Here is a 24,054-nt window from a genome sequence, read left to right as displayed (position 1 = left end):
GCCTTGCCAACTGTAAAGATAGCTTGCCAGGCAAGGTAATATACACCCACTGGCAGCTTTGTTCTTTAAAAAAATATTTGGACTAAAAGTTTAACACGTTTTCAAGAACAAGGGCAATAACTCGTACTAAATATTTTTTCATGTGGGCGTATAAAAATATAGAATCAGACCCGACATTGGCTATGAAAAACTTAATTTCTTAGTAAAAATCTTCTTTAATTCAGAATATATTTTACAAAACAAAAAATTTTATATTAGCTAGTAGTAAGTGGAGCAAAGTTGTTTGATTAATTATGATAGTTTTGATGAAGGAAATTACAATGTAAGTCAACTCTTAACACAAAATGCAAATTTATATTTCCTTAATCAACACAAACAAACAAAATACAAGACGTTGGTGACTTATGATTGGGAATCAATGATTATAAGCATTGTTTGACTTTCAACGACTGCTAATTACTAAAATAAATGATAACTGATACTATACATTGTGTTGATAGACTTCCTGAAATTGAATAGGACTGTTCATGTTTTTAATTGGACCAATATCATAGCTCTACTATAGGCAAACAGCTGAGATCCAGATAATTAGATAATAAAATAAAATACAATCTCAAATATACATCAGTATGGGCATGTATGTATTAAAGCTTATGGTTTTGATGGGCATCAGTTTGTTCGGTTTGTGATTCATTATTAAATTAATATCTCATAAAGAAAATATTGATTGAAAGAATAGAAATTAAATCAGTTATTCTGTATCATGTTAAGCTAAAGCTATTGGTAAATTCTCTCCAGCAGGTCCTTGAAAATGATACCTACAATAAAAGAATTGATCTAACATTAGTGCTAAAAACATAACCAAGGGAAGAATAATGCTGTTTTCATTAACTCTTGCTTAAATGGAATTTTAAATTTCCAGGTGCAGTCTGTATAATAAAAGGCAAAGATAATATAAAATATATTTATTTAAAATAATAAAGTAATTCCACTGTTAAAATATTATATCTTTGCCTATTAGTATGTAATATGCTTTCATAAATATCATATTAATGTGCTACCATTGGCCATTACCCAATGGAAAATTTACTATAATCCTTCGAATTAACAAATTTCAGCGTAACTATAGATTTATGTGTTATTCTGGTGATCTGGCCATAAAAGGAACTTATGAATGTATTATTTTGGTTGTTTTGGGCAACGGGTTGATAATGATATACACTTAAATGAAAACTAACTTAAAAACCCCGGTAGATACAGTATCTTCAATATTAAATTCTGCTACAGTAACACCTCGACTGGCTACTTGTGGTGCAAACATGGCAGCTGGGTAAACAACAGATGATGTTCCTACCTACATTATCAAATAATAATTTGTTAAAATGTGGAAATATTTGTTGCATTGAAATAGTTTAGTATTAGAACTTACAAAGCAAATCAATATACTAAATGGTTTTTTTTGTTGATATATAAAGAGTATGAAGATGAATAAGTTAAATTGCAAATTTGTGCAACTTACACAATATGAACATTATTAAGAAATGAGAAAAATTCTATTAAACAATTTTCTCACCTCAATACTTTTTACAACACTTACCACTAAACAGAGATCGCAGTTTTCTAATTCTGAAAAAGATTTGTCCAAAACTTTTGGATCCAAATTTTCCCCAAACCAGACAACTTGGGGTCTCAATAAACCAGAGCAATCTGTTTTCTTGCATCTAAAAATTAAAATTTAAATTTAACATCTTGTTTAGAATACTTCCAGTCTTTGTTTTGTATCACGGTTTAGATTGACACTGAACAACAAAAAATACTGAACAGGAACTTATATGATATCACCAAAAACCAGAGACTTACCTTGGAAGCTGGTCTTCAGGAATTTTACCATCTGGAGCGTCTGGTTCCGGAGCCCTGAAATAATTTCACACTTTTTATAAATATGTTTTACTTCTCTTTTGTCTTATGACTGAGTAATCAAAGGATACTTCAACATATAAACTAACAAACTATGGGTTTCAATATTGCAGAATAAGATGAATTAATTCTAATCATGAGGTGAAATCAGTAAATTTGAAACTTGCCCTTTTCCTCGTAGAGCTTCACAAATAGGACTATCATTATTAACTGCTATTTCTCCACATTTTAGACATCTTGTTTTAAACAAATTACCTACAATAAATTAACATAATATGTTGAATATATAACAGCAAACATTCTAACCCAGCTCAATACAATGTCTAAATACAAACTTTATTCTAATGATGGATTCCACAAATAACCATTTGCCAAGGTGAGTCTTCATTTGAGAATGAAGATCAATATTTTAGTTGACTTGTTTGCATGACGGGCGCCTGACTTTGTAAGGTAGAGGAGGATTGTACAGTACTTATGACTTGATTTTATATGATTTTATACTTAATGTCTAATGTATTCAGTTAAAATCTGTGTTACATACTTCAAAAATTAGTCAACAATATGTTATTCACAGTTATATTCAAAGATATACATTTAATTATGAAAAGGATTGGAGAACTGGCTTCACCTATTTTACACCTCTCTAAAAAAAGAAACTCTGTTTTGAAATAATCTGCAATAGGTTTGAAAGGCAAAATACTTTCAGCTATTGCTTTAGAGAGTTTGTCCTGTGTGTATGAAAACTTACCATGTAATTCTATAATATCCTCTGATCCGGCTCTTTTATGTAAACCATCAATATTCTGAGTAACAATCACAACTCTTCTATTCTGGGATTTTAAACGCTTTTCACATTCTGCTATGGCAATGTGGGCCTAAACCACAAATATAACATTTGATAACTTGGCATCTTAACAATTTGAAATAATCAGATAAGTCAATTACTTCAAATACATTTGTATTCAATTTTTGTTTTTGTTTATTTTCCTTTGTTTACAGTTTAGGCACAATGCATATAATAAATATATTTTCTTTTCTTTGTAATTTGGAGAAAGCATAATAATATTAATAGTATCTGTTAAAACAACTTACTGGGTTTGGGTGTTTTGAGGCCATAACTTCTCTTCTATAATGATAAAATTCCCATACTAAGGATGGATTGTCAGTAAAAGCCTCAGGAGATGCCAGTTGCTAGAAAAATATTCAGAAATTACAATCAATTTGGATCATTTTACAGATATTTATTGTGCCTCTAATTCTTATGAAAATTATTCAATCAGCAATTTTGTTGTTTTCTTGTTTTATGCCTTGGTAATATCTTGAAAGTATAATTCAAATCAAGCTTAGTTGTCTATATGTTATAGGACTTTTATCTAACTTTCAGAAATTCTAGATAAAAAAGTAATATTAGTAGAATTGAATGTTATTAGACTGTTTCCCTTTTAAACTACTGTTTCATTTATAACTGATTATCTACCTGAGCTTGCCATTTCCTCCAGTAACCTCCAGCACCTCTGAATGTTGGTACCCCACTCTCTGCACTTACCCCAGCACCAGTTAATACTACTATGTGTTTTGCCTTGGAGAATTCTTCTCTAAAACCAGCCATATCAGAACTGGGTCGTTTCTGAAAACATGTTTAAAGTATATTTAAGATATAATTATTAAAGTGATTGTAAATAAGGTTTTCTAAACTTTTTGTGTATTGGGGACATTGATAAAATAAATTTGCACCAAATCTAAGCGTTCAATGATGTCACTATCTCAAAGTTTCTAATAATACCTAAGTGAAATCATCCATCACTTAGTTTAATTGGATTTGCAAGATCCACAGACGTCTGATTGAAAATTTGAATGGTATGATTCAATACTATTAGTATCACATACACATAAAAAGTTAAGAAAGCCTTTTTATAATCCCATTAATAATGATATGTAGTTTATGCTATGATATCAACCAATATCAAGCTAACATAAAGATCATGAGTTGGAGACCAGCATCTATGTCCTGTGGCTAAATTCTGGGATCAAAGGTATGAAAGTGTTTTAATGAGTTCCCTCATGAATTCCACTACTACTACATTGGAACTCTCTCAATATTTCTTTATTTAACATACATTTTGTGATAATTTATAGTAATTACACACAGACAGTTTGCTGTTATGTTGCCATGGAAAATTTATTTTTTTATAATAATTTTACAATATTAGGCTCAAAAACAATGAAACAAAAATATACATACTGCCATGATTTGAATCTTGACTAATCTTATATTGGGGTGAAACCTTCTTAATAAACATGTCATAGATCTTTAATATCAGATAACAAATAACCAATAAATAGGCCACGGCTGCAATTTAATAAGTAATAAATAACAGTAAAAAAAACTCATTGCACTAAATACTGTTCAATAATGAAAGTGGTCTGAAGTACAGTAATTTTTTTCAGTCACTCAGCTAAACATTGCTAGAATGCAATTGAATTCATTTTGATTTATAACAGTAAAGTAAAAAAAAAAAAAACCTTAAACAAATTTGGGAGTGTAATATGTTTACCTCTTGATAAACAATGTATGAATGAATCCTTAAAAACTGATATTCTTTTAACAGGAAACAGTAACAGTTGTAAAATTTAAGAGTTGTACCCCTTTAAGCGTAGTCTTGAACTACATGCAATAACTTCTGGCTGTGGGTTTGCTATTCCAAGTTCATAACAGATTTAATTTGATGAAAAGTCAACTGATTTCAGTTTATCAAAACATTCCAACTTTTCAAAATTTTATCACAGATATGCTTAGTTTCATTGTTACACTCTTTGGTTATAAAGTTGCTAATATTCGTGTAAACGACACAAAACACACAATTATTGTTTGTCCCACACCCCAAACTAAGGCATAAAAAGGCATCATAACAAAGCCAGATGCTCTATACAAGGCAGCAACTGCAGCACCTGAAATGCAAACAAATTATACAAAGTTGTTACTAGTTTCTATGTACTGTAAAAAAAATATCAATTGGACAAAGGTATTTAACACAAAAAAAATTGAAATATCTTCCAGTTTAATGAAAAACAAGAAAATAAGACATAGCTATATTATAGAATGAATGGAAACAGTTTTAACATGTGACAGCCACTCAGTCTAGTATGTAATTGCTAGAAGTAGCCCAGCTCCATGAAAGAAATTTAAGTCATCAAGTGTTAATAGATATACACAAGCTTAAACACAAATTTTTGTTATGCAGCCGGCAAAAGGTCGGCCAGGTGTCACCAATTAAGCTTTTCATTATCAACATCTTTGATAAACTGTGAGGATAAAAAACGAAATAAACCATTAACAAAGATGCTGTTTCTCAGAGTTTACAAAACAATTAGTAGCCCACATACAAGAGTAGCCTTTGAAAGGAAGATGAACTTTCACATGCAAACAAAAAATGCTTACTTGACACAACTCCACCAGTCAAAGGGGAGATAACACCCATGGCAAAAACACTAAGAGGTATCCATCGCCCTACTGTGTGTTTTCGTAACTGACACAAAGAAATCAAGCAAGCAATGATGTGCACAAACATAGAGGAAAACAATGTCCATAGAAATACTTGATACCACATCTCTAAAAAGTAAATAACAAAATTAGCTTTATTTTTAAATCATTTTATATTGTAAGCTTGTACTGAATATAAAATTATTGTATCCACATAATAGTTAGGCCTAATGTTACATGATCTTGCAGGTGTGTTGAAATGTTTAGATAAAACTTTAAGAAATGATAGGCGTATATTTCCTTTTTTTAAAAGATAAACTTGTTATCAAGAATCAAGTATTAAATTACCCCCAAAACTATCTAGAGGATCATTAGGTGACAGTCCTATCACATTTAAAACTGAATCTAAATCTTCAGTTTTAAAATCTTTTCCAGCCGATGCCATCTCTACGTGCTGTAAGATAAAAGTATATTTTTAGAAATAGAATTAACATCATTCATTACCAGGATGTTATAATAATATTCAATTTATAAAATGCAGAAAGTTTTAACAGATTTTTCCTTCAAATAAATTTCACAAATGCGTAAGTTTAATATTAAGGTAAGGAATTCGGAACTTGTGCCAATTAGTGAATGTATCTTTTCATGAAGAACCGTAACTGTACTAACATCTAATTTTCATATACAGTAACAATATCTATTGATTGTTATTAAGTCAGTGTAAATAATTGAGACTTTTCTTTTAAGTTTAAATAGTTTGACGTAAATACTGCAACTCCAGGATTGGTGCACTACACTTTACAGTATTAACCGTTACCTTTTAAAGTGATACTCTTAGAATGAAATTTAAGTTCTCAAGAATGGTCAATATGAGTGTATATTTATCTGTGAACTTACCTGGTGTCATAAAGTTACAACAGAACCTCTGTAAAATCTGGAAAATTCATAAACTTAAGTAAATATTGAAAAGATAATTATTAAGTTTTTTTGGATTTATTGGATTATATAAGGATCCTGTTATGTTATTTATGACACCAAATATATCTACTGTCACTGATAGTGATGAATATACAGTGGTCTAACCTATTTTCGTGCATATAAGGATTCAACATCGAATTTCGTCAAAGTTAAAAAAAAGAATTTTTTTTTTTATGTCTTAAATGTTTCCTCAGATATTCTACAAAATAATTAAAATTGGTTTGTTTCGATTTTCTTTATGAATTCTTCACTTTGACCCATATTTCATGAGCAACCAATTCGGCAACAGCAGCAGAATGCGTCACCTATTTTCGTGTACAATGTTTGATCTATAAATAAGTCGAGAAAAATATGTTGTATGGATACCGGGTGGTATAATTAACTTCTCTTAGTATTTATCTTTAATATCAATTCATTATAACTAGTGACAATTCCTTCAAAGAACCACGATTTAAAAAAAAAATAGTGACTGACAAAATAAGATATGTAGCGTGATTTATTGCTAAAAGTCACTGAAACAACATAAGAATATGGCCCACTTTGTGTTCCATCGAAATTTTCTGCTGACACGGAATCCGCTAGTTGATCACGTGATCTCATTCGTTCGACTACATTCTAGCATACGACACTTGGAATTCCGATTACCACTTGGGATTATAAGGAAATTCGGCCGATAAAAAATGGTGACGTTTGGTAATAACTGAAATCCGCCATTTTGTATTTGTCAAAGTATACATTAATACATTTTACCTTGCTTGAAACTACTGGATTCATTCTACTAGCTGACATTGTACAGAAAACCCATGTTTATCAAAACAAGCAAATGCGGAGGTCACGCGAGGTCGCACATATAAATTATTAATCATTTCCGGAAATGCTCGAAAAATTGATTAGCACGAAATTAGGTTACTTCACTGTATGCTCTTATTGGCCAAGTTTAAAATTCTTAAATTTTATGTATGTTCATACTGAGACATAGTATTCCTTAAAATGGTTTCTCACTTTGCTCTTAAGCAATTGGTGCCAGTTATTTAGTGACGGTCAGAGACGGCATCATACATCATAAACATATCGCTAAAGAAACAGATTCTCCCTTGTACTCTTGCTGATTGAGAACTAAACAAATCAGAAAGTTGCAAAAAAGTGAACATTTCTCTTAATGTAGCGGAAGTTATTAACTCGTTTAATGAAAGCGCGAAATCATTATAAGAAATAATATAATTATTATCACTGGGTAAGATTTTTAAGAATTTGATACAAGCTATATGGCTCCAATACAAGAGCCTATATATTTCCATATAATATTATTATACTTCACTTATCTTAATGACCTTTGCCTTTGTTAAACGTTTTGGGTATTTTATAGACGAGACGCTTCAAACAAAGTACAACCAGAATTCAGAATAATATTCAGGTCGGTACAGACTACTCTGAATGTGACAGAATGAGTATTTTGGAAGCTAATGGTTTGGACCGGCCTGTTAAATTGAGCCGAAGTAAATTAATGGCGTCTAAGGAAATCACAAACATAATGCTATTATATTAGCTGCTAAGTTCCTTTGTCATTTTCATGTATTTTTGAACCTCAAATTTTTAAACAATATGTCAGATGAGGAAGATTATGATTCAGAAGATGATCTTGATTATATACCAGCGGGTACGTCTGCATGATAAATTATAGATAGTATTCTCCAGCCTCTGCCTCTCTTCTGTCTCTGGGTCTGTGAGTGTGAAATGATAGCTATTCTGAAATTTGTGGGCTGATATAGAGACAGGAAAACAAGGCCCTGTATTGTGGGACCTTTTCCACACCTCCGAAGGTGCACGTTTTTTAAACCTATTTATTAAAATCCAACCTGTCAGCCCAAATACATTCAGAAATATGGATGTTTTTGTTGTTCAGTCGTACTCAAATAAACCCCCTACAGCCTACACCAATTATGTCATGTCTTCAAGTCCAAAGTTTTTTAACGGAACTGTTTTCACATGGGCCATTTAAAACTGGGTGCCGAGCGCAGGCTGTCCGGCTGCTGGACAATTCCTATTTTTTTAGTATTTTTTTGTATTTCTACTGGAGGAGCGATTGTCGACAGGAATGCTGTTAGGAGCGTTGGTGAAGATCACCCACTTTAGACCATGGCGTTTAAGTATTTATGTGTGTCAAATGTGTGAAAGGAATCCATTTAAATGTTTAAAACTGCCTAAGATTACCCCTTATATTTGTCATTGAGTGCTGGACATCTTGGGAGCCAAAAATTCATGGGTCATTCACAGAGTCCTGTAATACTAAAAAACAATAATTTACACTCATCGTAAAGGTAAATTAATATTTTATGAGAAAAAACGCATCTTCAAAAGTGTGACAGATCCTCATAAAATAGGGCCTAGTTTTTCTGACTCTACTCCAGCCAATAACTGTCAAAATATCTACCAGGGGATAGTATAGCTAGGCAAATGTTTCTGTTTCGGACTTGTTTACTTGATGCTAATCAAACAGTAGACGGGTAGTACTTCCAACAGTGTACTGTAGTTTGTAGATTAGAGTGCTTGAAAAGAAATGAGTTACTATTGGCAAGCAACAGGTCACTATTCAACAATAGGCAGTGGCAAACTCCTTTTCAAACTGACATTATTTTGTTTTAACAGTAGCTAGTTATCCATCGCGTTTTCCAACAGCAATAAACAAAATGCATATTTCGGCATGCACAGTTGCTATTTACACACTTGCTTCCGTTCTACGGCATGGGCAAAACGCCCATTCTGACGCATTCTTCAAACACTGTAATAAAGTACACTAGAAGCTGAATTCTACCATTGTTTTTGTTTGGCATAACTTCATCATGTTGATTCGCGGGTGCACCCATCCTTTGATCGATCTTCGAGTAGTGGGAAAATATTGTATCTATGCCATTTTACTGAAGGACCATGTTGCATGAGTGATTTGATTGGCATGTCACAATGATTTACTTCTGTTAAGGACTAGCGCTAGTCTTTGTATATGTAAAAAAGGCATGGCTGAACTTCATATGTAAAAAGGCATGGCTGATCTTGGTCAGTGCTTGCTTGTGCTTTTTACGCAGACAATCTGAACATTCTCGTTCATAAGACGTGTTACGTATGGGATATCCACAGATTTAGGACCAGATATAATATTTCACTTTTTTAGAGGAGTTGCTCCCATCCATTTCTGGAGAATATTTTTGAGAATTTTTACCATGACATAAGCCAAATTTGGCATAATTTTTGGTATCTATTAAAAGCTAAACCATTAATGAGTTCATCAAAACATAAAACCAGATATTCTACTTTAACTCGAAAAAATATGTTCATTATTGACAATTTTTGTAGCTGAAGATGTAAGTGAAGAAGAGAATTCTGGAGAAGATGAGGATTTGTCAGTTTTGGGTAACAATGAAAAACTTACTGGGCCCAGACAGAAGAAACAACCAAAGAAAAATGGTTTGGAACCCAGGTAATATCTTATCCTGTCATTATCAGATCATTTGATTCAATAGAAGCAATGAGTAGATTTTATGTTGTCATTTCTTTCTGTAGAATGATATTGATGGTTGCTTTTTCGGCACATTTTATTTATGCTATCTTTGACTTAATCAACCTAGGAGTCATATTTTGGAGTCAAAAAGAAAACCTGATTATTATTAAGTAACAAAAATTTTGGCACAAAACTGAGAAACACAAATTTATTCATTTGTTTTATATTTTATATCTTAACTGTTGTATTTATGCTCAAAAGTACATTCTTAATTAAATCAAACTTGTATTTTTAGGAAACGGAAAGGTGGTATTAAACTAGATGAAGAAAAAACCACTGACAAAAATAAAGAAACAGAAGTTGATGAAGAAAATGTGAAATTAGCAAAGGAAATAGAAGAAGAAAAACAGAAAAAGAAAGAAGTTAATGAAAAGAAAAAGGCTGATGATTTATGGAATAGTTTCTTAACAGATGTTAAACCCTCATCTAAGAAAACAGTGACTGCTTCCTCGGGTTTAGGAAGTCTATGTACACTTTCTAAGGTTGGTCTTAAACATGTGTAAACTACTGTTTGTCAAATATATACAATTCACTTGTGGGGGTATGTTTCATGTGACCTGTACATGTATTCATTTTTTTCGTACATGTCTAAAATAACATCTGATCAAATAAATTATTCACGGTAAAAATAATTTGTCATCTTGTGAAGTGTTGAGCTTGTGTTAATTGTAGTGAATCTTGACGTAACAGTTACTCTGAATACATATGAGTTAGTGCTTGTCAAACTTGGGAGTTTGGATATCTAATCAAGGATAAACATATGTCAAAAAAGGATTAAATATATTTCTTAAAACTATTTATTTTGAAGCAAAGTAAAGAAAGTGAAGCTTCACCATCAGTCAGTAAAAGTGATGATGCGCCTAATAAAACAGTAGAAATTACCAAAGTTTTTGATTTTGCTGGAGAAGAGGTCAAGTAAGTGTAGAAAATATTTATTACACTTTTAGTTAAAGATGGATTCTAGTGTATACATGTATACAATACATTATGCTCGGAGAAAGTTGTTTTAAAACATTTTGACAACAATCTATATTTTATACAGACATATTGGCAAAGTCTCTTTATAAATAAGCTAAAATTAGAAATTCATGATATTGCCATGTCTTATTGTAATAATGACCTGTTAGATGAAATGAAGTTATGACACAAATTCATCACAGATATTGTTCACTTACTCTATTCACAGTAATACAACTGAAGGATTTTAGATTGTGTATTGTCGTATTAGAGTTTAGTGATATTGGGTCTTGCGAGTTAGTGATGGACTGAATTAAAGTATTAGAATATGATGTGTTTACTGAAAAATTTGATTTATTATGGATACTTGTTGTATCAGGGTAACAAAAACTGTAGCAGCAGATTCCAAAGAAGCTAAAAAAGAATTGAAATCAAAAGAGGAAGAAAAAGAGGGATCAACAGCCACTAATTCTGGTGCTTCAGTATTATCAAATATGTAAGTAAATATACATTACTAGCCTATCATTCACACTGTTATAGATGACTAAAAAATTTGATTTTAATGATATTTGTCTTGGTGATTGAATAAGTAGTGTGTGATGTACTATGCTGAAGATCAACTACAGAGGTTTTAAAGTACTATGTGCATCTGAATTTTCTTATTACATCTGGAATATCTGATCAAAGATATATTTTCAACTGTATGTTTTCAGGCTACTTACAAAGAAAGATAGTAACAGGTCATGACAAAGCTATGCTTGTCTAATTACTCGCTTATTATCACAAGTAACTGAGTATTGAATAAGCTTTTATTAATATGATATAGTTAATGTGATCTATCATATTCAATTATTGAAATGATGGAAACATGATATTTTGTTATATTTTAGTGGAATAAAAAGACCAGCCAGTGGGGGTGGATTAGGAGGTATTCTCAGTAAAATTGGAAAGAAACAAAAGATCAGCGTCCTGGTAAGTACCCATTCATTGTTTTATCTAACAAAGTAATGTTTAGTACTGTTTCATCTTGTGTACCATATTTGACTCATCTTTGGAAGGAAATGCTATATTGTTTACACTCTGAATATTAGTATTTCCATGAATGATATTTGATATTTGTTGATGTTTTATTGAATTTCATTGTTTTATGTTCAAACAATCCTGTCACACAAAATTTATTTTTGGTAATCATATTTGTATTTCTATTTCAGGAGAAATCTAAAATGGATTGGAATAATTTTAAGAAAGATGAAGGTATTGAAGATGAATTAAAAATCCATAATAACAGTAAACAAGGGTAAGATTATCTTGTTTGTGAATATAAATTGCTTGTTTTTGACAAAATGAGGCTTTATAGTTTCAGGTTCTAACTTTTATATTGTATAAGTAATTGTAAACCAAAGATCATGGTACAACTGTGTATTGAATGGAATATTATTATGACAATATCTTTAAAAGCAACATTTTACATCATTGCTGTGAAAACAAGCATCCACTGAACCAAAACCAATAATATGCCATTGAATATGTTTATTGTATAGTCATTTGTCTCTGAACTAGGGTTCAAAACACGATTTACTCTACTGGCTCCCAAAGATGAATTTGACTGCAAATTGCCTGGGAAAGGCTGAAAGAGACATGTACAACTTGTGGATATTGCTTATTGAAATGTGTGCTGTATTTCGTATAAATAGTACATTTCTAACCTAGTTGACAAGTCAAAATCATCTTTCTGACTTTGTAGATATGGTCAGATTTCCTCGGATTATCATATGTATGATGTATAGGTCAATATACAGGTAAATTCTTAGAAGATTAGGCTTTAAGTTGTACTGTTGTATTAACCTGTGTCTGAACTGTTTTTAATTTTAGGTACATTGAACGAATGAAATTCTTGGAAAGAACTGACTTAAGACAATTTGAAATTGAGAAAAATCTTAGACAAAGCAGTAAAAGATCCTGATATTGAAAATTATCAATTTCTTGCTTTATGTGAAATGGTTAGAGCACAATCAGAAGATAGTCCAATAACTGTTAATCTACAATGTACGGTGTATGGTCTATTAAATTAAAAAGGATCAGCTTTTATTGTCAGTTTTGCAGTGCTTTCATAAATATTTCTTTAACATCATTAAAACAGTTTTGATGGGAGATGAAAGAAACGCTAGTAGATTATTGTGGATTAAAATATGTGTGCTACCGGTATTTGTTAATTCTGTAAAATGAAATGTTTTATTTGGTAAATGTCTACAACAAATCTAACTTAGACTTTACAAAGTGGATGTAAGAAATGTGAATTTATAAAATAAAGATTTTGTATTTAAACATCACCATATAGATTATTTATATTGTGTATTTAGGCCTACCTGTATGCATATCCTGGGGAGGTTTTCTAACATAATAGTCTTCTTTTTTGAGCGAGTTTATTACTATATTCTACTGTGCTAGAGTTAAACTTTTTATTAATTAAAAATTGAATTACTTTTTAAAAGAGCATGCATAAGAATTTGTATACTTTGTAGACAAGTTGACTGAATACCTATGGCTAATATGCACATAATGCTTTATTCCTTAACCTCATGGAAGCGATAAATTTCCTACTGGGAATTTGAGACACATTTGAAAAATCAATACAGACGCATGCACTCTAAAGAGAAATAAACTTTATTTGAATAATGCACATAATTATATCACATGGTTGCTAAACACTGATACATTCAATTCATAGTCATAAGATAAGTCATGAACTCCAAAAGACAAAATCTGAAACCGAGTTGACTCGGCAAATAGTGTCGCCGAGTGATATTTTGTCACTGAGTTAACCAACAAAAATTTGTCACCGAGTTAACCGAATACCCTCCTAGGGAATCAGGACTGGTCGGACCGTTTCCGTTTCGGCCCACTCATTACACTACCAACTCGGATCGTTACTGTGTCGGACCTATACCGATTCGGCCCACTATTTTTTATTTTAATCGGACCAAGTCTTAATTAACAATACTCAACCAATTATTAGGTATTAATTATCACTCTGATGTGAATTGTTCATTGAGATTAGTTAAGGGATTAGACGAGATTATTCCTGTACCCTCAGCCGTGAGTACAAGACTATCGTTGCCTTTAGTGCCCATTCCCGATATCAAAGCAAGCAGAAGGTGAAATGAGTACCAGCCAACTATTAAAGAAGTGTGGTGCCATCTTCGCCCTAAATAATTAAACGGCCCTTTTCAGGGACATCTAAACATTGAAAATAAAGTTTAATATATATAAAACACGGTCAATATAATGGCCGCCATATGCATTGTCTTTTAACATTGTTCTGAGTCCTAGTGAGAGTTGTCCTTACCATTTTACTTTCAATTTGTTTACAAAAGTGGTCTGAGTCGGTAAGGTATTGGTCCAAATTTATAAAAAATGTGATCCAAGTCTGTCGTAAAAATTACTTCGAGTCACTAAGGTATTGGTCCAAGTCTAGTGGGCCGAGTCGGTAGTGAGAAAAAAAACCTTGGTCCGAGTCGGTAGTGAGAAAAATATCATTGGTCCGAGTTGGTTATAAACATTTTTTTTTAGGTCCGAACCAGTAATGGTCCGACACGGTAATGGTCCGACCGGTCATACATTCCCTAGTTACCAGAACAAAGCAATACGGATACATGACAGCCACTCAAATTTCAACCTACAAAAAAAATGTCTACCTTTCACAAAACTGATGTTCAAAGTGGCATTTCACACAGTTTTTCATACAAAATTATTATTTAGTTTTCAACCAAAACTATTTGCAACGCTGTGAAAGGTTGTTGGTAGTAACTTATTTTTCGGTAGTTAAAAGACTAAACAAAATTAGTCTCTTTACTACCGAAAATATGAGTAACTGCCTCATATTGTCAAGTCAGTAGCGATAGACGTCAGGAAAGTTTGTTGATAAGTTTTGTTCTACGACTTCGACTTAAAATTTATAGCAAATCATCAACAAAGGTTGAAAAGTAAACACGATTACCCTTATATTTCTGAAAGAAACTTGTTAATTGTCTTCACTGCCCAGTGCATAGACTATAGCCTAATAAGAACTTCAAGTTCTTCAAGTGGCTTCAAGTAGTGATGCTATCACGTGATATCATTGGACAAAATGGCGGTTGGTTCAAGTGTAAACAAAATGTCGAACACAAAATCGAATCAACTTGATACAACCGAGAACAGTACAATGGCAGGACTAATAAGAATTCCTCTAGGACACATCGTTGTTAGTGGGAGATGGCGTAATTCGGACTTGGTTGAAGTTTTACAATGTAATAACTAATAATAGTCTATACGACTATAAATGCACTGCCTCTCGGCTCACCAGCTTCCATACTCTCAGACTCAGGATTGGAGCTCGTTCTTGACTTCAGGTTATCAAGTAATATTTCGAAAAGCTGAAACACCCTGTGACATAAGATTTGTCACAGGTAGAAGCCTCAGTCTGACACTTGCTTTGGAGAATTGAACACTGACTGGGAAATATATTTCCTCTGTCAATTTCCATTGCGATCCTCACTAGACATACCAACGGATAACACCCATGAATTCTGGAAAAGCGAAAACACATAGAGGCTGTCACATTCCTCTACTTGCTATCCAAGAAACAGAATTGTAATCTAGTTTTAATTTGAAGGATATGAATTTGATATATAAAACTTTTTTTCATTACATTTTGTAACAAAATATAACAATCATGGGTTCTATAATGAAATTATTCTGTATTCCAGCATCAATTCCTGTCCATTTCGAAGACAATTTAGCTGTGGTTGATTTTTATCCATCAAATTATACAGGGGTTATTTATATTAGTGAGGCAGATATTGTTTCTTCAACTGGTTACAAAAGGAAATTGGCTAAATTAAGAAAGGTATGTTTTGGTTCATAGGAGGAGTTTTGCTTAATTGATAAACCTCACTAAGAAGTGACATGTAGATTTCATGAAAGGGTGATACATACTACGAAAATGATGAATAAAATAATTTCTCTGTGCTAATCCTTGATGCATAATAGATGTTGTTGTTTAGAAATAATGTGAAATACCAGTCCTGAGAATATTTTCTTATATTTATTTTTTGTTTTAAGGCAAATAAAGTAAGAGGTATTGTGATAGCTGAAAAAAGTCCTGTCAGTGAGCAGTATATCTTAGATCTACAGAAATTTGCCAATTTAGAATTAGGAATGGTTTTGTTGTTAGTTGAAAATCAGACGGAAGCTGCTAAGCTGCTGATTCAAATGGTATGTTTTTTGATGACTTGTGTAGGTGCCAGTGATTGATTTGTTATAGATGTACTAATTTATGATTTTGGTGTACAGTTTTTTTTGGTGACCTGTTCGCATAAGATCAATTTAATTCATAATTGCATGGGAAGTCATGGAATTCTTTTAATTATAGAACAAAGAGTAGGAATATCACAAAGCCATAAATAATGTTCATTACAAACTAATGGAGAGAGAATTGGTCGTATAAAAATTTTCCTAATTTATTATAATCCTCCCTGCATATAAAATTATATATTTTTAATGCTCTTTTCCAGGTACATGTGGAAATTAAAACTGACATTAATCCTTTGATGAAGAAACCAAAACCGTGTAGTTATGATGAGGCTGTATTAAATACTTTAATGTGTGTCCCTAAATTGGGTGAAGTGAAAGCTAAATTAATTCTACAAACTTACAAAAGTATATATCTTATATTTAATTTTTAATCAAAGAAATTGTCCTGATTATTTTTTTTCATCTTGGGAAAGACAGAAATCTATTCTAATCCAGGGTTTTATTACATACTATGTTTCAACAATCTACATTGTCATTCACCTGATGATGACAATGTAGATTCTTGAAACGTAGTGTGTAATAAAACTAAGAAGTAGTAAACAATAAAATTGTGTTCCGTTATTTAAAGTGATATCTACCCCTAAATGTTGCTAAAAGAATATTTACTTGAATTAATTGTATTTCAGGTTTGAAGGATGTCTGTAATGCACCAACTGAGGTATATCTTATTATTTTGCTTTATTTCAAACATATAACTGTATTCATTTGTTAAAGTGTTTGGGGGCCGTGGGGGAATAAAATTTAAATTTATTTTTTACTCAAAATCAAGATTATCAATTTTTATCTGAAAAATATTTAATGCGCAATTAAAACAAAACATGATTAGAGTTAACTTCAGATCCCATTTTTTTTAGGATTTAAGATTATTGTATTTAATTCATGTCAACTATCATATATATTTGGTTTCTTTGTTACAGAGCCTTGGAAACATTGTTGGAATGGCATGTGCTAGAAATATTAAAAAGTTTTTTGACAATACATGAACAATATTTTTAATATGTAAAAGGAGAATGACATTGTTGGGATCAGTGTATCTGAGATATCTACTCTGTGATTTCACATCAAGAGTCTGTGCCAATGATTTGGATTTACAACTATAGCAATTCTGTCAGTGAAGCTAATGATGTATGCTACAAACTTAGTTTAAAAGAAATAATATAAAGTTATATTCATTAATTACCTCCTCAATTATATTGGTTTTTGATTTGTTTTGACTAGTAAATATGCACACATAACAAAACAACAGCTAATAAAATCAAACATACCAAATCCACCATAAGTTTCAGAATGGGCTGGAAAATCTCTTTTGAATTCTTTCCATTAGTTCTTTTTGTTGATCAAAACTATTCAGATTTTAATATGAAAAAATACAAATAGGCCTATCAACAATATGGAAATTACAAGTTAAACGAGTTCCCTATCAGAGAACCCAATTGGCTTGTTTTGGATGAATCGCCTCTTTATCTTTGCTAAGGCCTACTGTCATCTGGAATTTGTAAATGATATTGTTGATCAACTTGTCATTACTGGGGATTTTACTAGCAAATGTTGGTTGGAAAACTTTATTATCCAGCTTTAGATAAAACAGGAAAACTTTGTCAAATTTACTTTCCAAAATTTGACTGTCAAGGAAAACTAGCTTTTATAGAAAGGGTTAAATAAAGAAGTTTGCAACAAATGGGATTCAAATATGAATCATAGCATCATAGCATCATAGACTAGGCCATATAAAAAAAAAATGAAATATTCATGTTAACCCTGGGTCATTAATTAAGGTCAACAACCAAAACTGGGTCAAAATGCTTATTGTTAATTAGTACTCTCCGTTTTTAATTAACCCTTTTAAAACAAATCCAGTTTGATCAAGTAGATAATCAAAGATTCAGATATAATTGACGACGTTTTTGATAAGGAAAATTTTGCATACTGCCCTTCAAAGAAATCAATAGAATAAAAGATTAATTTGGTTTATTTAAAAGAATAGATTTTTAATTTAATCTTCCAGATGGCGCTTTCCATAATTTATTATTTTGGTGCGCTTGTTTAAATATTAATCGGTAATTAAAAGTCTTGAAACCAAGGGACATAACTCACGAACTTAAATTACCGGAAATGAGATGTTCACCGGTTTTTCATTCATTCATAATATTTGCATTTTGTCCAAAATTAAAAGTTTGACATGGTTTTCACTTAACATATCCAATAATAATCGGTTTGAAATCATACTTGGAAGCAAATACTAACAAGACCCTTTTGAAAGGGTCAAGAAGTGGTCAGAATGGCGACCAGAGGTCTGACAGAAGTGTTTATTTTGATGAGAAACAATGCACTTCAAAGCAGGCATATTTTCTCAGAACAGGTAAGCTAAACTTTTTTTATCAGCTTAATTAGATTTGTTTGTACCCTAAAAGTGATTTTCTTGCAAGGCCCTAGTCCAAAAAATTTCCAGCCTTTGATAGCTATTATGACAGGTGTTGGCTGGTATAGAGTCAGGAAAACTAGGCCCTGTTTTATGGAGATTTTCCACACCTCCGGTCCATGAACCATGACATTAAGTTAAATATCACATATTTTGCTTTGTCTTTGCATTTTGAAAATTAAAATTAACAGAAAATCAGATAGCTTACAGGCTACAACAGACAGTCAAAAGTACATATCATATACATTATTACATTATTGTAGCCTAGATTGTAGATATAAGAGGTATTAAGTATTAGAAAGCTATTCTTTCTTTGTAATGATTCATTAATTTCCTTTTGCAATTTTAGACTGCTGATGACCGAATGGCATTGATGACAAGTTCTATAGATCCTGAATTGGGAATAGCTTCATCAAGATCGTCTAATTTACCACCAGAATGGTAAGTTTCATTATTTGATTCTTGTTTGTGAATGGCCTATTGTGTTAAGTATTCAGTCCAAAAATATTAGGCTTTTTATTGAATTTATTATTGTGGTTGATAACAAATTTCAGTTTATGTTTAATTTCATTCTTTCCTTTTCAGGGTGGATGGTGTGGAAGAAATCCAATTTGAGGCATCAAGAATTAAGAGAAAAAGTAGTTATTTTTGTCTTTATCAGTTATAAATTGGTAACACTTGCAATATAGGCTACTATGTTTGATATGATATATTTTGGATTCTGTTAAAATATTTGAAATTTTGCCAATTGTTTCGTTTGCCTGGCTTGTTTTTATTCAAAACATGTTAATATTTTTTCAGTGAAAGAGTTGTCTGCTCTTCATGATAGACATTTAAATCGCCCTACATTAGATGATAATGTTGATGAAGAACATGCTATAGAAATACAAACACAAGAAATCACACAGGTCTGTGGTTACTAACATAGTTTTGATCATACACGAAAGCGTTAATAAATTTCTTTCATGATCAAGTAAATACAAAATATTGTACTAATATCTTAAGAAGCTTGATATACCTAGTAAAGGTTGGTTTTTATTTCCAAGGTCATGATGCTTACTTCTAAATGGCCATTTTCATCAAGTTTTGAAGAATGTGTGGTGGAATAACATGATATTTGCATTGTTGATGTCAGTAAAATTAATATTGTATTATTTTACAGATGTTCACAAGATGCCAAAGACTTGTACATCAGATTAGTAGTAAAAGTCAAATTGGTACTAATCAGGAGAGAAAATTATCCACAAATATAGTTTCATCTTTAGCTAGAATGATCCAAGAAATGTCTTTAAACTTCAGGAAATCTCAATCAACATATCTTAAAAGTAAGTTTTATCTTTGTTATAATATTTGGCTTTATTTTGAAAATTTATATCAAAAACATGGATGTATCCATAAGATACATGTTTTGCTTATTTGAAATATTAGAATGGTGACATTTCAATTGATTCTCAATGATGTTTAGAAGTTTAATATATGTTTTGTTGGTTCTCCATTAGTAGTTTCAAAATCAATCTTTCATTTCAACTTTGGACGGCTGATTCTCATCATTATTCATATGTAAGGAATGGGAAAGAAATTTATCTGTATCATCAATCCCTTAAAAATCTATTTTGGTATAATAGCATATTACTAATCACATGATATAGAAATATATACAGTCTAGTAACCTAATTTCGTGGAAACCTATTATTCGTAGATTTCTGGAAAGGATTAATAATTTACATGCGCGACCTTGTGCGACCTCCGCATTAGTTTGTTTTGATAAACATGAGTTTTCTCTACAACATCAGCTAGTAGAATGAATCCAGTAGTTTCAAGCAAGGTAAAACGTATTATGTATACTATGACAAATACAAAATGGCGGATTTCACTTATTACCAAACGTCACCATTTTTTATCTGACGCATTTCTTTATAATTCCAAGCGGTAATCAGAATTGTCACCAGTTGTAATGAATTGATATTAAAGATAAATACTAAGAGAAGTTAATTATACCACCTGGTATCCATACAACGTGTTTTTCTAGACTTATTTATGGATCAAACATTGTACACGAAAATAGGTGAGACATTCTGCCGCTGTTGCCGAGTTGGTTGCTCATGAAATATGGGTCAAAGTGAAGGATTCATAAAGAAAATCGAAATAAACCAATTTTAATTTTTTGGTAGAATATCTGAGGAAACCTCTGAGACATAAATTTTTTTTCCTTTTTTTTAACTTTGACGAAATTCGGTGTTCAATCCTTATATCCACGAAAATAGGTTACACCACTGTATAATAAGAGATTGTACTAGTATAATTTATGGATTGCCAATAAATGATGATGTGATTTTATTTTTAGAATTAAAATCAAGAGAAGAACGATCGTTACATTATTTTGGACCTAGTGTAACTAATGATTCAGCTTTAATGGAAGATTTAATGGGTGGGGGAGAAGATATAGTCTATGACAAGGTCAGATTTTAAGGTTTAAAAATTTTGTTTGTCTTTCATAAATTGAACTGTTCATTGTACATCGAATCTATATCTAATACAGAAATAATTGTCTGCTCTTGCCATACATGAAGAACATGCTATAGAAATGCAAACACAAGAAATCACACAGGTCTGTGTTTACTGACATAGTAAGCATAAGATACATACTATGTGCAATTTTGAAAAACTTTAAGATTAAGCCTACTGATTTGATAGTAATGTTAATGGTAAAACGAAGTTAGCTTACATACAGTTCTGATAATTTTTTCTTTACAGGGTTTTACCTCAAGACAGATGCAGTTAGTAGAAGATAATTCTGTATCTGTACAACATAGAGAAAAGGAAATATTACAAATAACTAGATCTATACAAGATTTAAATGAAATATTTAAAGATTTATCTACTATGATAGTAGATCAGGTAAAAAGCTATTTAATGTTTTAGTTACCTGTCCAATATGCTTTCATTTAGGTGCTCATGACCATCTCTTCCTTCACTATAGCTGCAATGTTTCACCGATGAATCAGTGAACTGTGATTCTTTCTTTCTTATTGATGCATTGTGTAGATAAAAATAATCGTGATCTATCTGCACAATTAATTCTTAGCCAACTTTAATAACAAATGACACAGAATTCTTCTGTGTATAAGAAATTGTGTCATGTTTTCATTTTCCTAGTATGATTTTCACATCAAAATTTGCAAAAATTCATTTCTTACTTTGAAATTTTGAGATTTTTTTCACAATTCCTCACTTCTTAATGTTGTCAAGTGCTTAATAGTGACAAACTTTCTGCTATTATTTCTTTTTCCTTCCTTAATAAATGAATCGCGATAATTATCGCAATAATCGTATCGTTGATAGAGTATCGTATAGTATATCGAATTGCAATTTCAAGAATCGTTGCAGCCCTATCCTTCACATTTGCTCTTTTGATGAATCTCAATAATTACCATTACCAAGCACTATAGAATTAACAATTTCCTGAAACTTAGCATAATGTATAGAGCTGATAAATGAAAACATATTTTTTTGTTCTGAGGACTACATGTTATTTATTTTCAGGGTTCTATATTAGATAGAATAGACTATAATATTGAACATGCTAGTGTTGGCGTTGAAAAAGGTTTACAACAACTTCAGAAGGCTGAAAAATATCAGAAGAAAAATCGTAAAATGTATATAGTCATGGTTTTAGCTGTTCTAATTATATTATTAATAATTATATTGATTGCTACTAAAAGCTAGCAGGAATAATGAAATATTTATTTAATTTATGGTGATATTACAACTATGTGTATTTAACAATACTGGAACAATAGTTAATTTATACTGGGGAAGATCATATATTTGGGAAATTAAGAACAGTCTTTTTAAAGTTAAATCTTTCACTTCTTGTGTCAATCACCCCCCTAAAAAAATCTGGAATGAAGCCTGCTAGTGAGCTGGCTGAAAAAGTTGTATGTGAATATTGATCTATACTCATTTATAATTAATGGAGGATACAAGCCAAAGCATTCCAAGAGATAAGGCGTCATTTGTTTTATGATTGAAGGGTATATGAAAAGTTTGATTTAAATGTATATTTAAAGTTCACCTTGTCAAAATTGTTGAAGTAAATGCCAACTAGATCAAATTAATACAATGAATGGTTCCTGTCATGTTCCTTTAGCAACGGTACGATGATAATGATAATGTTAGATGTAAATAATCATCGTACCGTTGCTAAAGGGACATGGGTTCCTTTGTGATATTGTTAGTATTGTGAGACCATTTATTCAGTGGCGTATATTTACAGATAACTATATTAAGTTTACCATTACTTTAACAAATGATGACACTTATACCTGATGATTGTGATATTATAGGCACTGAAACAATGTATTTTTTAGGTGTTTCCATAGAAATCATTAAGAGATCTTATAATTACAATAGTTACCTACAAAAACTCATCTGGTTGGGAAAGTCTGTTTTTTTAAATTTTATTCATTACTATTCACTTCTATTTCTAATTACTTCATTGATACAAGCTATCTTTAAACTATATTTCTTTGAATTACTCGTGTCACAGAAATAATTTAATGAAAGGTTGTGATTCAATTAGTGTCATCATCACTATAAATGTTGGAAGTTCTAAGATTAATGATTTTGATGAGCATAATGTGATGTTAATAACAAAACAATGTAACAGTATTATTTATGGCTTTAGGGTTCAAAGCCTAGCAGCCCATATTGTTAGTAATATCGGTTTAATGACATTAGCCTATAAAAGGACATTGGTACATGAAATATTTTTACTACATAAGGTATTCAAGTTTCTGACAAATACTTGACTGTCTGAAATTAATTCACAAGTTTAACTATAATTAAAGGAGTATGGTCAAATTTTGCTCTATTATGTGGTTAAACTGTATATCTTTTATTAAATGCTTTACTACTTTTTTCAAAGATTAATTTCCCATATACATGTAGATATTTATAAACATAAAAATATGTGCAATATACTTCTATCAATATAATATGGTTATTTTGAGCTATAATCATAGATCATATTATTATAATATGTTGTATTTAGTATCGATTAATATCAAAATGGTTTTTTGCTGATGGATGAGTTATATAATATCAAAAATATGTTTTATTTCCACCCATTTCATTTGTGCCTTTATTTTACAAATTTATTTATTGGCTTGCTATCTGTTGGTTAAAAGATTCTCCTTTTTGCTATAGGCAGTATGTTTGTGTAGTTCAAACGTCAAATATGGGTGAAGATTGTAGCTTACCTCTCTCAAGTATAGACTTGGTTGCTTTATATTTGATTTGCTGGCAAAGGTCTAATGTATGATGCAAATAAATATCAGCTAAATAGTAAGAATAAAATTTGAAAAGCAAAGATGACTAATAACACTGATGATGTTC

General features: G+C 31.2%; 5 protein-coding genes across 5 annotated transcripts; 3 read left to right on the top strand and 2 right to left on the bottom strand.

The window, feature by feature from the left end:
- Positions 1-198: 198 nt before the first annotated feature.
- LOTGIDRAFT_207074 (hypothetical protein) lies at positions 199-4,520 on the bottom strand. Its single transcript, XM_009064501.1, has 10 exons — positions 4,473-4,520; positions 4,160-4,267; positions 3,395-3,544; positions 3,010-3,108; positions 2,666-2,792; positions 2,085-2,172; positions 1,861-1,914; positions 1,598-1,721; positions 1,239-1,354; positions 199-818 (listed from the first exon to the last, which is right to left on the bottom strand). The coding sequence occupies exons 2-10, from the start codon at positions 4,220-4,222 to the stop codon at positions 767-769; spliced, it is 873 nt and encodes a 290-aa protein (XP_009062749.1). The 5' UTR covers positions 4,223-4,267; positions 4,473-4,520; the 3' UTR covers positions 199-766.
- Positions 4,521-4,552: 32 nt separating this feature from the next.
- On the bottom strand, positions 4,553-7,522 carry LOTGIDRAFT_220538 (hypothetical protein). Its single transcript, XM_009064500.1, has 5 exons — positions 7,379-7,522; positions 6,296-6,332; positions 5,747-5,852; positions 5,357-5,527; positions 4,553-4,866 (listed from the first exon to the last, which is right to left on the bottom strand). The coding sequence occupies exons 3-5, from the start codon at positions 5,841-5,843 to the stop codon at positions 4,736-4,738; spliced, it is 399 nt and encodes a 132-aa protein (XP_009062748.1). The 5' UTR covers positions 5,844-5,852; positions 6,296-6,332; positions 7,379-7,522; the 3' UTR covers positions 4,553-4,735.
- Positions 7,523-7,875: 353 nt separating this feature from the next.
- Positions 7,876-13,215, top strand: LOTGIDRAFT_235322 (hypothetical protein). The gene is made up of 8 exons (XM_009064499.1): positions 7,876-8,033; positions 9,725-9,848; positions 10,165-10,411; positions 10,738-10,844; positions 11,266-11,382; positions 11,777-11,858; positions 12,098-12,183; positions 12,759-13,215. The coding sequence occupies exons 1-8, from the start codon at positions 7,979-7,981 to the stop codon at positions 12,847-12,849; spliced, it is 909 nt and encodes a 302-aa protein (XP_009062747.1). The 5' UTR covers positions 7,876-7,978; the 3' UTR covers positions 12,850-13,215.
- A 1,799-nt stretch (positions 13,216-15,014) lies between these two features.
- Positions 15,015-17,324, top strand: LOTGIDRAFT_220534 (hypothetical protein). Its single transcript, XM_009064498.1, has 6 exons — positions 15,015-15,172; positions 15,632-15,771; positions 15,987-16,139; positions 16,439-16,583; positions 16,865-16,896; positions 17,156-17,324. Exons 1-6 carry the CDS (start codon positions 15,040-15,042, stop codon positions 17,219-17,221), a joined length of 669 nt encoding a protein of 222 aa, XP_009062746.1. The 5' UTR covers positions 15,015-15,039; the 3' UTR covers positions 17,222-17,324.
- A 1,031-nt stretch (positions 17,325-18,355) lies between these two features.
- LOTGIDRAFT_220533 (hypothetical protein) lies at positions 18,356-23,106 on the top strand. The gene is made up of 8 exons (XM_009064497.1): positions 18,356-18,597; positions 19,007-19,098; positions 19,243-19,295; positions 19,459-19,565; positions 19,820-19,982; positions 21,002-21,114; positions 21,412-21,555; positions 22,201-23,106. Exons 1-8 carry the CDS (start codon positions 18,517-18,519, stop codon positions 22,381-22,383), a joined length of 936 nt encoding a protein of 311 aa, XP_009062745.1. The 5' UTR covers positions 18,356-18,516; the 3' UTR covers positions 22,384-23,106.
- The last annotated feature ends 948 nt before the right edge of the window (positions 23,107-24,054 follow it).

Source organism: Lottia gigantea (assembly GCF_000327385.1).
Source record: "Lottia gigantea unplaced genomic scaffold LOTGIsca_63, whole genome shotgun sequence".
Taxonomy (NCBI): Eukaryota; Metazoa; Mollusca; class Gastropoda; family Lottiidae; genus Lottia; species Lottia gigantea.
Note: the sequence above shows the minus strand (reverse complement) of the source record. Positions and strands in the feature narration are given on the sequence as shown.